General features: G+C 36.7%; 1 protein-coding gene across 1 annotated transcript in view; it reads left to right on the plus strand.

Moving 5' to 3' along the window:
- Positions 1-220: 220 nt before the first annotated feature.
- The window catches only part of TNS3 (tensin 3), a 112,028-nt gene continuing 98,057 nt past the window's right edge, over positions 221-14,191 (plus strand). Inside the window, exons 1-7 of the mRNA XM_041405539.1 lie at positions 221-304; positions 1,520-1,642; positions 3,139-3,203; positions 7,685-7,768; positions 10,992-11,104; positions 12,735-12,795; positions 12,950-13,022. Coding sequence (XP_041261473.1) covers positions 221-304; positions 1,520-1,642; positions 3,139-3,203; positions 7,685-7,768; positions 10,992-11,104; positions 12,735-12,795; positions 12,950-13,022 — 603 coding nt within the window. The remainder of the gene's footprint in view (positions 305-1,519; positions 1,643-3,138; positions 3,204-7,684; positions 7,769-10,991; positions 11,105-12,734; positions 12,796-12,949; positions 13,023-14,191) is intronic.

Raw genomic sequence — 14,191 nt, forward strand, 5'->3', positions numbered from 1 at the left:
AGAATTTTAATTGTCCTTTTCCAAAATGTGCATTTAAGGTTAGCTTTAGTTTTAATGTAAAATAACTAAATATCTAAACTACGTTTGCTAGTGCTACCTAATGTCAAATGTTAATTTAGTTTAGTAGAACATCAGGCAAGCCTGAAGCCATGTTATTGTAGTTTCTGGTAATTTTTATGCTTCAAATGCATCTATTTACTACATAAATTATAGAATCTTGATGGTTAATATTTTTTTCTTTCTTTCTGAACAGGTATTAAACCTTTCTGAAAAGAGGTATGACCTTGCCAAGCTTAACCCAAAGGTATCGACTGTCTTCCATACCATAGCTTTTCTAGTGTTAAATACAACTTAAATGGCCTAATAAGCCCTGAAGCTATGCAGGTGTTGATATACAGACTAAGAGAAGAAGTTTTGGAAGATACTAAAACACCCCACATGCATCCCTTTTTATTTTTTCTCAAGTCTGTGTCTGTTAGATCTGTGTTTTACTGCTATTCCTGTTATTTTCTTAGACTTCACACACAGGACCTGTTGTGACTTCTGAAAAACTTCTATTGGGTGATACAGATTTCACTTCAAGCATACTTTTTTTGTGCAGTCAAGGATACTGGGGTTGTATACTGTAATGCACAGTCAGCTGAAGTTAGTGAACTTGATTCAGATAAGGACTTCCCTTTTGTACTGTCTTTGAGTAGTTGCTTCTCTGCACAATAGAGACAAAGAATTTCAGAATGTTCCTTCTCACCAATTGATGTGTTTGTTTGTTGTAAGAAATGGTGTGCAGGTACACTTCATCATCTCTTATAAGGCCAGACAGAGTGGCACAGATGTGTATTTACAGCAGTAGATTCACAGAGATAAGCTGCCTGAGGAAAGTATTAAAACCCCTCTTAAGTTTAACTTTTTGCATGCTTTATTGATCATGAAGGATGGATTTTTTTTTAATATTAGGCATATGTTGAATGCATAATATGTATGTATTGCACATGTGTTGTTAAAATACATAAATGTTAAATACACATATAATGAAAATAGGCTTAGTAAACTGTATTATGTAGTGAATAGAAAATCTGAACAAAATTTTTACATGCTGTAATCATGCTGCACATTAAAGAAATAAATTGAAAATAGGATGAAAGATCATTGTTTGCTCTAATTCTAATTGAATTTACTGGTATAAGATACCAGAAATTCTAAATGAAAAATCATGTAAAAAATCAAGACCTTCAGAAATGTTGTCACTTCTAAGTGGTTGGTGAGATTTGAATGGGGCGAGGAGGAAGAGCAGGAAGTTTTTTGTTTATTTGTTTTTGTAAAAGTACTAGCATCTTAAAAAAACACAAATTCCCTCTTCCCCTTTAGAGACCTGTAAGCATCATGACAATTGAATTGCATAGTTATCTGAGATGGGAAAAGTTGTGGAGACTTTCAACCATGACATTTATTTGAATCCAGATTTTAGTATGTGATATTAGGATCAAGGTGTCTCTTGTAAATGTTACTTGTTTAATTGCAGATTATGGATGTGGGGTGGCCTGATCTCCATGCTCCACTTCTTAATAAGGTGTGCACCATCTGCAAGGCTATGGAGTCCTGGCTGGGCAATGATCCTCAACACGTGGTGGTGATCCATTGCAGAGTAAGTGCTGTGGATGAGTTTGTATTCATTTTCTAAAACCTTGTTGTTTACTCTCCTTGTTTAAAAAAATAAAAAGTTAGATCTGTTTTCAATGTTGGCAACAGTGTGCCAGATGTTTTGTTGGTGTAAATAAACTTAAGTCCATTGACCTTCCATGCTTGTTAAAGATTTCTTTTTTATGACTTATGTTCTAGCTCTTGCTGCAGGTATAGCATGAACCAATGTTACTTCATCCTTCAAAGATCACTGTTACTTCTGTAAATATATTTAGAAGCTTGAGGTTTTTCCAGCTGATGCAAAACTCTCTGTGTTCTGTGACACTCATTAATTTTATTGCTGGAAAAAAGATAGGCACTGTATCACACATCATCTGTTTATACTGTGTATGGTTATAGGAAATGAGTCCATTAAGGACCTTCTGGATACTCTTGAAAAGTTTTAATTGACAGCATCATTGCAGTGCCTTAGAGCAAAGCTACCAGTGTGCTGTGTTGCTTCCTCCTGCTTCCTCACAATAAACAGAAATAAAGAGAAACCTTAGTTAAATTTGGATAAAATGAATTCAGAACTGGGTTGGTAGCTGCACTTATGATACTTGATGCAAACCTATCTCTCTATCACTGGCAGGCAGATGTTACTCTAAACAAAATGATGGTGATAATGGAATGGAAACTTCAAATCAGGTTGTGTAGTCTCCAGTCCCAAATTTCTTCGAGGCAGAATGTCATTGTATGAAACACTTGAAATCTTACTAGATGCAGGAGTGCAGCCAGGAAAACGGCCAGTACATGGGACAAAAGGAAACAAAGTATTTCTGGGTATACAATCATATACAAATTGATAATGCATGTTTTTGATTAGTGCCTTTTGCTAATATAGGTTTCCAGCCACAGGGATAGATACAGCTACCTACTATCAGCTGAGAGAATGAAAATATTTTGAAGTCTGTGAGCATTACTGCATGTTAAATTTTACTGCATTTGTCATGTGAATTATTTAAAAATACATTAGAACATTTTTTAAATTATCCATAGAAAATCAGTTACTATAAATCTCGGGTGTTGGGGAGGTAAAAATGTGAAAACATGCCAGAAAGGCCTATTCTTTCTAAAATAGGTATTTTATAGCCCTTCATCCTGGGAATTGGAGCATTGTCTAGACCTGTTGTGAATGATCTGTGGAAAAAATAATACAAAATTGAAGTAGTTCATACAATTTTTTTCTTTTTTCCCAGTTGATTCCTCTTAATTGGTAAGATTTGACAGGTATGCACATAGAAATCATACTTAGTGGTTTTTTATGTCATTTTTCAGCCAGCTTACATTGACAGATAAACTGCAACCCATTATTTCCACCTTTCCATCAACCCAGGGTGCATGAGCAAAAGGACTCTGAATTTCTTGCCTTGGAATTGTATTTAATATGGGTCTTAAATATACTAATGCCCAATAATGTACTACATAATATAAGTTATGATTCCCTTTTTCCTAATACAGGGAGGAAAAGGAAGGATAGGTGTAGTCATATCATCATATATGCACTTTACCAATGTTTCTGCAAGGTAAGTGTGAATAATGCATGTTGTGTGGTTTTTTAGAGTAAATATTGGGAAAAAATGCCTTTTAGTTGATTACTGTCTGTCAGCTTACTGTTTGTCAGGTTTTCTTCTCAAAGAGTTTTGGAGCATGTCTTTCTTAACAGTCTGGTTTCATGATAGTTTTCTTGTAATCCTGCTTCCAGCAGGAGACTGGATTAGGTGACAGCCTAAGGTCCCTTTGAAACAGATTTTATTGGTTTGCAGAAAACTTTCCTGAAGGATGTTTTCAGATGAATGACAGAATGTGCAAGAAACCATTTTTATGTCATGGTACTATCTTTATTCTGTTAAACCTCTCTGTTTGCCACATCCATCAAGTGGCCTCTTGAATTGGTGAGAAATTTTTCCTTAAGTACTTAAGAAAAACTGTTATTAAAATCTGGAAAGAGTGTTTGAATAGGGAATTCCTGGACATTGATCCAATTGCAGAAAGATGTGTAAGGAATAATCTAGACTTCAGTTTGCAGTCAGTTCAAACAGTAGATGTCTGATTATTTAGTTTTAATTGTTTCTTTTGGAGTGCTCAAATTATGAAATGGCAATTGACAATTTATATTAAAAAAGATACAATTTGATAAATGGTCTCAAAAAGGATGAAATGCATTTTGGAGATTTTTTTTCGGATTCTAATCACATTGTTTTCTCTTGGGGTTTTTTAATTTATACACATACATAAATGTATGTATATACATTTTACATACATACATAAATGTGTTAAAATAAAAATACACTCTAAATGTCATGGTTAAATCAGATTTGGTCCTGAATTCACACCAGCATGTCAGTAATAGATTTGATCCACTACTGTATTTGATGGAGTCTTGAATCACTAGAGGTTGATGGCAAATTACTCATAGAAGTCAGACAAACTAGAATCCTGGAAAATAATCTGTGTTCATTGAGGTAAACCAATTTCATAAGTTATTATGGACCAAGAAACTAAGTGCATTGTGTACACCAATATATGCTGAAAAAACCACTTGCTTCAGTGATTGCCACAATTTCATGTTTTGTTGAGAAGTATTGTGAATGACAAAAGCTGTCAAGTGAGGGTAGTACAGTTGTTGTGGTGTGATTTCAGCATTGCAGTATTATGTCATCCTTAAAGGTGGTACCTGGCTATAAATATATTTTTATAACACCATTACAGTCACATTCAGATGGTGTTTTGTTAAGCCCAGCAATTGAAGGTACCACCTTTTACCCCAAACAAATTCAGGATTCCTCCAGTGAAGTTGCAGGAGAGGAGTGAGCTTGGAAGCCCTCTTTAGCTTTCTGGATATCTGGCAGCTGCTATCCAAAACTTAACTTTTCTGGGTAAGGATGAGGTTGGGCGTTTCCCAGCTAGGATTTGTATATCCCTAGCATTATCAAGACTCTTGAAAATGGTACACAGCAACTTTGCAGAAGCAGAAATTACTGCAGGTGCTGCTGTTAAGTGCCTTCTACTGTGTCTGAATTGGTAATTAGAAGACTTTGAAGATGTTGGCACTAAAGAAAGTTCATACTTGTCAGCATGCATAGGTGTCCTGGTTCTGGCCAGGACAGGGTAAATTTTTCAGTATGCTTGAGGGAGTGTCGCCAGTACCCAGAGGTTATTGTAGACCACTTCATGTCATTGCCAGGAGTGGGGGGAAGGGGATCCTTCAAGGGAGAAGGGGTCCCTTTGGGTTGAGAAAGTGTGGCAGATGGAGCCATCCAGCATTGTCTATTGTTGGGGGTTTCCACAGTGGGCAGTAATGTTTCCTTTCTTCTACCCTCTGTCATTAGTATTGTTGTTGTTACTATTCATTTTCTTATACCTATAAATAGAAAATTGTTCTTATTCAAAGATCAAAACCTGTGATCTTTGCCATTGTCCTCCAATTCTCCTCTCCATTCCACTGCAAGGAAGGGGAGAGGAGGGAGGGAACAAGCAGCAGTGTGGTTTGGAGAGCATCAGTAGGAGCATTAAATTAGGGAATTCCCTTCCTGAACCAGAACAACATGCCAAAAAAATCCAGGCTTTATGAAATCCTGTGAATTTATGCTTAGCACCTCTGCTGTAAAGACAGGGTAAGGATTAGGGTTGGGGTTTTCAGTCTGAAAGAAGAGTAGGCTCCAAGGAGACTCTCTGGTGGTCCTCTGTACCTAAAGAAGGCCTACAAGATGGGTGGAGTGGGACTTTTTCAAAGTAAGGCAGTGATAGGACAAGGAGGGGATGGCTATAAACTGAAGGAGGGTAGATTTAGATTAGATATTAAATATAAAGAATAAGTTCTCTACTGTTAGTGTGGTGAGACACTGGAACAGGTTGTCCAGAGAAGTTATGGATGCCACATTTCTGGAAGTGGTCAAGGCCAGGTTGGATGGGGCATTGAGTAACCTGGTCTGGTGAAAGGTGTCGTGCCTGTGGCAAGAGAGTTGGAACAAGATGATCTTTAAGGTTGTTTCCAAGCTAAACCATTCTATGATTCTATGAAAAATCCTTATTGATGCAACCTACCTTTAGTTATATGTTGTAATATCAAATTTTCTCATTTAGGAAGGAATAACGTGGCATCAGATTTAATGAGGTCAGACCGAGCTGTTGGCAATTGTTGGTAAATTCTGTTTTAACACACAAAGTGCGAGCAGTTTTTGACCAGTTAGGAACAGGCTGCCTAAATTCTGGATGTCAGTGTGGGTGAAGATGAATGAAGATATATGATGGATTGGGTGAGAAAGAGGTTTTGGGTCAAGAATATTTTAAGTACACACTACGTAATTTTTAACACCCATGAAGAAAAGGCTTGACCTCATAGCCTGATCCAGCACCCTGTCAGGACAATTGGCATCTTCTGATTAATTTTTGGAAAAGGCATAACTTTAATTTTTATCCTGATATGCAAATGTGTATACTTTGCACAGTTTTTTCCCCCGTTCTGAGCTCATTTAGGTTGAACTAGCTGTGGAATTTAAAAGTTGAGATTTTGGTGTTGTCTTGGTTTGGGGCAGATGTGGGAGAAAACCTCAAAAAGGGCCCCCCCTCAGAAAGCAAACCTACATGGCCCCTCCTCCCAACCGGTTTGGGAAGAATTTTCTCAGGAAGAAGTGGAAAAAACCTGTTTATTTAAACAGGCAAAGCACTCCCCAGCACAAAAAATGAACAATACCAGATTAAAAAAATTATTTGCCACTCTGAAGAGATGACAAATTCAGAAAGTCTCTCCTGTGGGTGGTTGCTCTGTTATCAGTCCCTCTGGCACTGGGAAAGGCTGCTGTCCAGAGTAGGCCCCAGCAGGCTACAAAGTGTGAGCTCTCATTATTTCCTCTGGTCCTAATCCAGAGCAGGTTCAAACAGTTCCAAAAAAAGGGAAAGAAAACCAGTCCAGGGAACTTCTCTGCCTCAGCTAGCTAAACTAACTAAAAAACAACAGAGCACCATGTTCTGCCCCATCCATGCCCAGACACCACAGTGGAGGAGTGAGAGCAGGGTGATAACAAAGTCCGTGCTTCTTCTTCTCCCCGCCTTTGCTCTCAGAGCCAGTCTGGAAGGCATAGCATATAATATCCAGCATAAACAGAGCACCTGATTGGGGATATAAACATCATAACCTCACCCTAGAACAGGTGTGTTCTTGTATTTTGGAACTTCCAGATCTTTTAAGTTCTGATGCAAATTAAAACTGTGAACTATATTTGTTATGAGACACATTGTTTTTATCTGGAATAGATACAAAAGAATCACCATAGAATGTTACTTGTCATATGTGATGAACAGCATTCTTACTGATTTTTTGCACTTCTTCTTTTTCTTTTTTTCTGTAGCCTCTTGCCTTCCTTCACCCAAAAAAAGATCCACATAAGAGCCATTCTGGATAAAGAATAGAATAAAATGTATTTTTTTTAATATGTTGCTCCTTGATTGTGTGTTTGAAGAGTTTATGGTTTTCTGATGTAAAATAGCTATTTTTCAAAGACAGTCTCTTCCTTGATGGCTCAGGGTACAGGAAACAAAGGCTGAATGAATTATTAACTGCTTAAATTAACCTCTATCCTGGTACTACAGTTCTTTCTGAAAAATAAAATAAATTTGTATTTTATAGCGAGAACTCCCAGTGGCACATTCAGGAAATTATGGCATGTATCCTTCTTTGGGAGCCTAAGTTGTTTGGTTCTGCCATTCTGATTTCAATGTATTCATATTGGAAGTATGCAATTCAGTTTATTGAATAAAGAAGTAGGTGCTTTGCTCAGGAAGGAAACTGTCTTAAGATATTGAATGAGAAGGTGTCAGTGGAATAGGCATCATTGTCCACAATATTCAAATTGCTAGAGTTGCTAGTTGGTGCTTGTTGTTTTTTCTATTTTTCTTTACTTCCCTCCTTTTTTTCTTCCAAATATTTTTGCATTTTTCAAGTGGTAGCCTGGTGAATTTTTGAAATAACACTGAAGCAGAATAACATGTATCTCTTTCTTGACAGTGCTGATCAGGCTCTAGACAGATTTGCTATGAAGAAATTCTTTGATGATAAAGTTTCAGCTTTAATGCAGCCGTCCCAAAGAAGGTATTCAATTGGTTTCTAATTTATATAAATTTGAAATGTCATAATTATCTTCTGCATCCATCCCTTAATCCCTCCCCAGCTATGTGAAGGCTATTTCCACAAGATCCTCCAGTGCTTCCTGATTTCTCAGCACTTTATCTTCTATTGCTATTCCTTGATTGATGAGATCTCTCCTTCAGTTCCTGCATGTGGTCCCAGACAGACAAGACCTTTTGTACCAAACTGTTCTCTAAACGGGTTCTCACTGCATTTTTTTATTAACAAAGAGATGTCACAGTCTTGATTGTTCCAAGATAATAATAAGAAGATTTTTCTTTGGTATAATGATGAATATGGGAAGTGTGCTGATTAGTGTGCAAAAAAGATCTTTTTACTACTTGTTTAGAGCATGTGCAGATTATGCACTTGCCCCATGTCCATGCTAGTAAATGTTTGTCAAAGCATGCAACATTCATTGTGTTTATCTGGATGTGTTACCTTTTCAATCTGTCTGTATGGCAAAGGTTGAATAAGGATTTGAAGTAATAAGCACTTTGGAAAGTGAATTGTTCTGGGGTTCACTGTGTATCTTGTTTTTATGACAGGTAATTGAAGGAATCAGTACCAAAAGAGACTGATATATATCAGACAAATAATTGTGATATAGGTGAATCTGTTTTAGAAATACAAAATATCATCTGGGTTTGATTTGGTAATTACTGGGGGTTTTTTTGTCTTTTTGTCTGTATGCAGTAGGTAGTTTAGAAGTTGTTTAAAGTATAAAAATTTGCTAGTAATTAAAACAGAAAAACCAGTAGTAACAACTCGTATAAGCTGTTTGGTTCTGTTAATCTCTAAATAAAAACTTAACCCGTTACTTTTTTAACCCATTAGGTGACATGCACAGCTCCTTTTAACTTGAAAAATAGTAACACAATATTCTGTTAGACTTGAAATAAACTTTTCATTAGTAGAAGTTGACTGGCCTTTTTTTGTTTCACTTTTGTGCTTGTATATATGTGTATCGCATTTCAATAATAAGGATTTGAGAATGCTGCCTACCAGACAGAGAAGTGTGAGCCATAGCAGCAGAAGGAAAGAGATATTGTTAATCTTCCCATCCAGAAGCCCTAGACAGTGGGCATATTTCAGTGAGAGCTAGGAGCTTCCACAACAACCTGTGAATTGTGCATCAGAGCAGTTTTCCAACCATACTGACAGGAAGTTTCAGTAGCTACTAACTTAAGTGAACTGTATGTGAGCCCTAAAGCTAGATGTATAAAGCTAGGGTATAAATGGTTGCATCTATCTTTCCTACACCCCCTTCAAGGACACTTGCTTAATTCTTCTGGGGTTAACTGCTGGGGGCAGGGCCTCAGAGATACTCAGTTTGCTTCTTGACTGATAGAGTTAGCATCTTTGCTCACCAGTACTGAACTTGAACTGCCCTTGCCATCTTCCAGACATATACACATACTGAGGAGTGCAATTTCTCATGAGAACAAAGGTAGTTTGCCAAACCATTTGTCAGAACTGTTATCCCAAATTTCACCTCTCCTATCTTTGCCTGGCCTGGCAGTGGCCACTAATCGTATTGCAGAGAAAGGAAAACCAACTCTCCTAATATTTGTGGATAATTTTATACTCATTTGTTCCCATTCTGATCAGTTAGTGGCCTTTTAATATGCTTTTTCTCTGAAACCATTGCTGGGTAATTAATTAGTGATATCCTTGTTAAAACCCAGTTGATGTATAAATGGGCATAATTTATATGGAGTGGATCTCAAAATTGTAAAATATGAAAATACACCCATTTTTCACATTTTGAAACCTTTTCTCTACTAAATCTTGTCCAGATAAAAATAAATTGTGGCCACTAAGTCACTTAGCTTTTCCCTACTGCTAGTTGGGTACTGTAACAATGGCAAGAAAAGTAACTGTAGACCAGATCTGTTTTGAATCCATTCTCAGATAAACAGTTGAAGATTTCTCTGAATGAGAAATGCAGAAAGAGACCCTTCATATGAAAAAAAATTTCTCATAAACCTTTAGGATAAATGTTTGAACACTCTTCTCAAAAATAAGCCAACTGTCTCTAGGCCCCTTAAGTGCACTGCCTTGAGAAAGGTTTTCAAAAATTCAGTCTAATTTTTGTAATAATTAAAAGCTGGTAAAGAAAAAATGTTCACATGGATAATAATAAACTAATTTATTAAAGTTGTGAGAGGTCACTGACAAAACATTTTAACACAATATTTTTTCTATCATGACAGGTGTGTCAATTTGTAAAATTTGTGCTTTTGAACAAATTGATTGCTTTTGATTTTGTACCAAATCCTTTCAGAAAGACTGAAGGAGAAAACAAAAAAAAAAAAAAAGTTGCCCTTCTTAACATTTAGAATAAATTGAGCTTTGAAAGCTTTCTGTAAAATGAAACCTATTTTAAATTACCTACAACCCCCATTCTGGGGTAGTAAAGCTGTCATTACTTGGCAGGATATCCTTAGCTGTGGTGTTACCAGGAGTTCAGTTTATGAGATCTGTGCACAAAGGTGAAAAAAGGTGATTTTCCTCTATACATTCCTGAGAAAAAAGTTAAATTAAGATCTTTTCATAGGCATGGGAAAAAAAGGGACTCAAAGCTGGTGGAAAAATTAAAGACACTTGCAGTGATGTTTACTTGCATGTATTTGCTCATGAGCTTGTAACCAAACCACATATTAAATTGTAGAAATAGAATAATTTTCACATTGCTGTGGTAGTTTTCCTCTTGTTTTGTGCTGAATGAGATCACTTCTCATTATGAAGATGTTATTTGACCTCGTTGCCCTTAAGATTTCTGATGAGGGCACTTCTTGCTCTTGTTTTAATGAAGATGACTTCACTGTAAATTGGATGGCAACCATATCATGCTGCTGTGAAAGACATTTAAGACTACAGTTGTAACTCTAAATGTGTACCCAAACAATTGACTTTACTGTCTCTTCTACTTAATTTCTTTCTTAGAGTAGTAATGTCAATAACTAAAATAAAGACATCAACAATAGCAGTGTAACAGCCATGGATTTAATACAGTGGTAAATTAGTGTATTTTCATGCTGTTTTGTGAAGATTATTATTTTGGAGTTATATGCATTGTCACAATGCTATTCATTACCCATAATCTGGAAATACCATTGTGTAAATAATGTATTTCCCTAGTATTAGTGGTTTTATATAATTCAGATAAACTTTTTGTTTTCAGGTACGTGCAGTTCTTAAGTGGCCTTCTATCTGGATCTATGAAAATGAATGCAACCCCTCTTTTCCTGCACTATGTTATCCTTCATGGCATCCCCAACTTAGATGCTGGGGGAGGTAAATTACCTAATTTTTCCTATTCAGGTGTAGGATCAAAGTCTTATTTCATTTTGGAACTTTCTAGAAAGCCTGCATGAATCTTAAATTAGAATTAATATCTTCTTGATATCCATCCAAATATTCCCAATAAAGTAGCCATAAGAGAACCATTCTAAGAGTAAAAATTGGAGCAGGTGAAATAAATTTCTTGTTCTTTGTTAAATGAATAGTTTAGATGCTATTCATGTCTGTCTATCTCTGAACAGTTTTGGTCTCTGTTACTGCAAAGGATCTGGGAACCTGGTCATGTTTCACAGTAATTTCCTTGTTGTTTTGGGAAAGTATTATAAATATAATCTCTTTTCTGTTTTGAGATTGGATTTTGTGTGGATAAGCTGTTTGGGTAGGGTGTACTTACAGAATTACACAGAATCATTTAGTTTGGAGAAGGACCTCCAAGATCATCAAGTCCAACCTTTGACCGATCATCACTTTGTCAGCTAGATCATGGCACTAAGGGCCACGTCCAGTTGTTTCTTGAATGCCTGCAGAGATGGTGATTCCACCACCTCCCTGGGCATTCTGTTACAAAGTTTAACCCTTTCAGTGAGAAAAATTCTTCCTGCTGTCCAAAAGGAACTTTCTCTGTGCAGCTTGAGGCTATGTCCTCTTATTGTATCATTAGCTGACCAGGAGAAAAGGCTGACTCCCACCTTGCTACAATCTCCCTTCAAGCAGTTACATGGAGTGATAAGGTCTCCCTGAGCCTCCATTTCTCCAGGTTAAACAATCCAGCTCCCTCAGCCTCTCCTCATAGGGTATGTGTGGAGATTCTTCACCAACTCCCTTGACCTTTTCTGGACACACTACTGCATTTCAGTGTCTTTTTTGAAGTGAGCGGCCCAGAACTCAACACAGTAGTTGAAGTGTGGCCTCACCACTGCTACTAACGTGTCTAGCTATCCTAAGCGGATTTAAAATTGAAATGATAGAATGAGATAATGGGCTAGAGCACAGTGAAGGAATACAACTTTAATGGTTGCACTTGATGAACTTAGAGGTCTTAATGATTTATGATTTGTTTCTGCATTTTTATTATCCAAAGGTAAAATAGCACTGGTCTTTTGTAATATAATCAGCATGAATTTGCAATGATTATATTGCCATTGTTGTTTAGTCTGATTCTATTTCTAAAATAACTGCTTTAATGAAGTTAAGGTATTGTTTGTTCTAGGTAGAAATTCATTTTTTTAAAATTAATTTTGAAATCTGAAGACCAGATAATTTATTTGGAAAATGTTTTTATTTTATATTGGGGGTTTGCTTTCTTTTGGCCATTATCATTCTTCCTTTATTAATTTTGTTTTCCTGCAGAATTTATTTCCTTCCTTACTAGAATCCTTTAAAGTCCTTTCCTATTGAATTCAGAACTAGTCTGCAGGAAAAGAAAAGAAAATTAAAATAAAACAAAATAAAAGGAAATAAAATATCTTTTAGCCAATTTTGCTTTGAAAGGTATTTTGACAGTCCAGCATTGCCACTTATGTGCCATTTTGCTCAGTCTGGATGTACATGAAATTTCCTAGTTGTAATTGTTTTCCTGTATCTGAATGTTACAAAATATCCTTTTTTGTTGGATTCTTTTCAGCTTGTTGGCCTTTTCTGAAGTTATACCAGGCTATGCAACCAGTTTATACATCTGGAATATAGTAAGTTATAAGCACTTTCCCCTGTGTTTGAATTTAGGTGTTCATTTCCATGATTGCAGAATTACATAGCCTTTTTAAGTTTTGTTTGTGGTTTTGTTGTTGGTTTTGTGGTTTTGTGTCTTTAAACCATGTATTTTTTTCTTCTGTCAAATAGCATAGGGTCAGAAAATCAAAGTCGAATCTGCATTGCTATAGACCCTGCCCAGCTTTTGAAAGGAGATATTATGGTGAGTTAATTGTATGGAATGAAAATCTATTGACATGACATTTAGTTTACAGTCTCTGACCTGTTTTGTGCTGTAAAAAAATTATTTGAAATGCCTGGAGATACTACAGAATGATTTAGGTTAATTTAGTCATCATCTTTGGCTTGCCTTAGAATAAAAAGTCTTGTAAAATTCAAACAAGAGGGTTTTTAGGAGCAAATTGTTTTCAAAACAATTGCTCTCAGTATTCTCCTTTTATAGCATCACTAAGTCCAGTAAGGCCTGTATTGCTCTTTTCTTTATAAAGATTACTGTGGGGAGTACTTGTAATTTGACATTAAAATATCTTGCCCTCTAATTTGGCAGGCAGTGTGCACAACTGTAAAATTATCTGCTATAAAGAAAATATCTAAGTAATTCTAAATTGTTCTGGCACTCAAAAAAGTGCAATACCAAGTAAGGGATAATGTCAGAGGTCTGGCCAGCATAGGGTTAAATCTTGCAGTAGCCAGACAGAGCATGGTTTGGACCCAAAGGTTATTTTGTATGACCTCATGTTATTTTCCAGGGACAGGGGGAGGGCTTCCTTCCTGGTCAGGTAGCATGATAGAGGGAGTGCTCTGGTCTTGCTGGGGTTTCTGGGAGGTGGGGGGAGGAAGAATGGGAGACATCTGTGTGCAATCATGTGTGAATTGTCTAGGTTTTGTTTACTTGTGCTCTCTGTCATTTATATTCTTGCTGTTACTGTTTGTGCATCCAATTCTCCTCTACAGCCTGCTGTGGGGGAGAGGGGGAGGGGTAGTGCTTGAGCAGTGTGTGTGGCTTGCAGTGTTTCCGTGGGAACACTAAATTGGAGAACACCATTTCTGAACCACAATAGTCTTATTTGGCACCAATGTGAGGCACGAAGGGCTAGGATAGCAACAGGTCTGCCCAGAGTGGGTTTGAAACAAATTTCATCTAAGCATTTTGTTGTATTAGGTCCAGAGTCACTGGTCACAATGTTGCTTAATTTGTCCATGTAGTGTGGTACTTAACTATATATATTTCCATAGCTCATGATATTTTTAGATCAGGGAAAGGGATCAGGATTGTTTTGTTGGTGTACTATGTGATACAAGCTTATGATGTGGTAACATCAAGGACAATGAGGGTCATTTGGATATGTATTGAGTGCTGCTCTCCTGCCC

The sequence above is a fragment of the Onychostruthus taczanowskii genome, unplaced genomic scaffold, assembly GCF_017590055.1.
Source record: "Onychostruthus taczanowskii isolate IOZ18803 unplaced genomic scaffold, ASM1759005v1 scaffold232, whole genome shotgun sequence".
NCBI lineage: Eukaryota > Metazoa > Chordata > Aves > Passeriformes > Passeridae > Onychostruthus > Onychostruthus taczanowskii.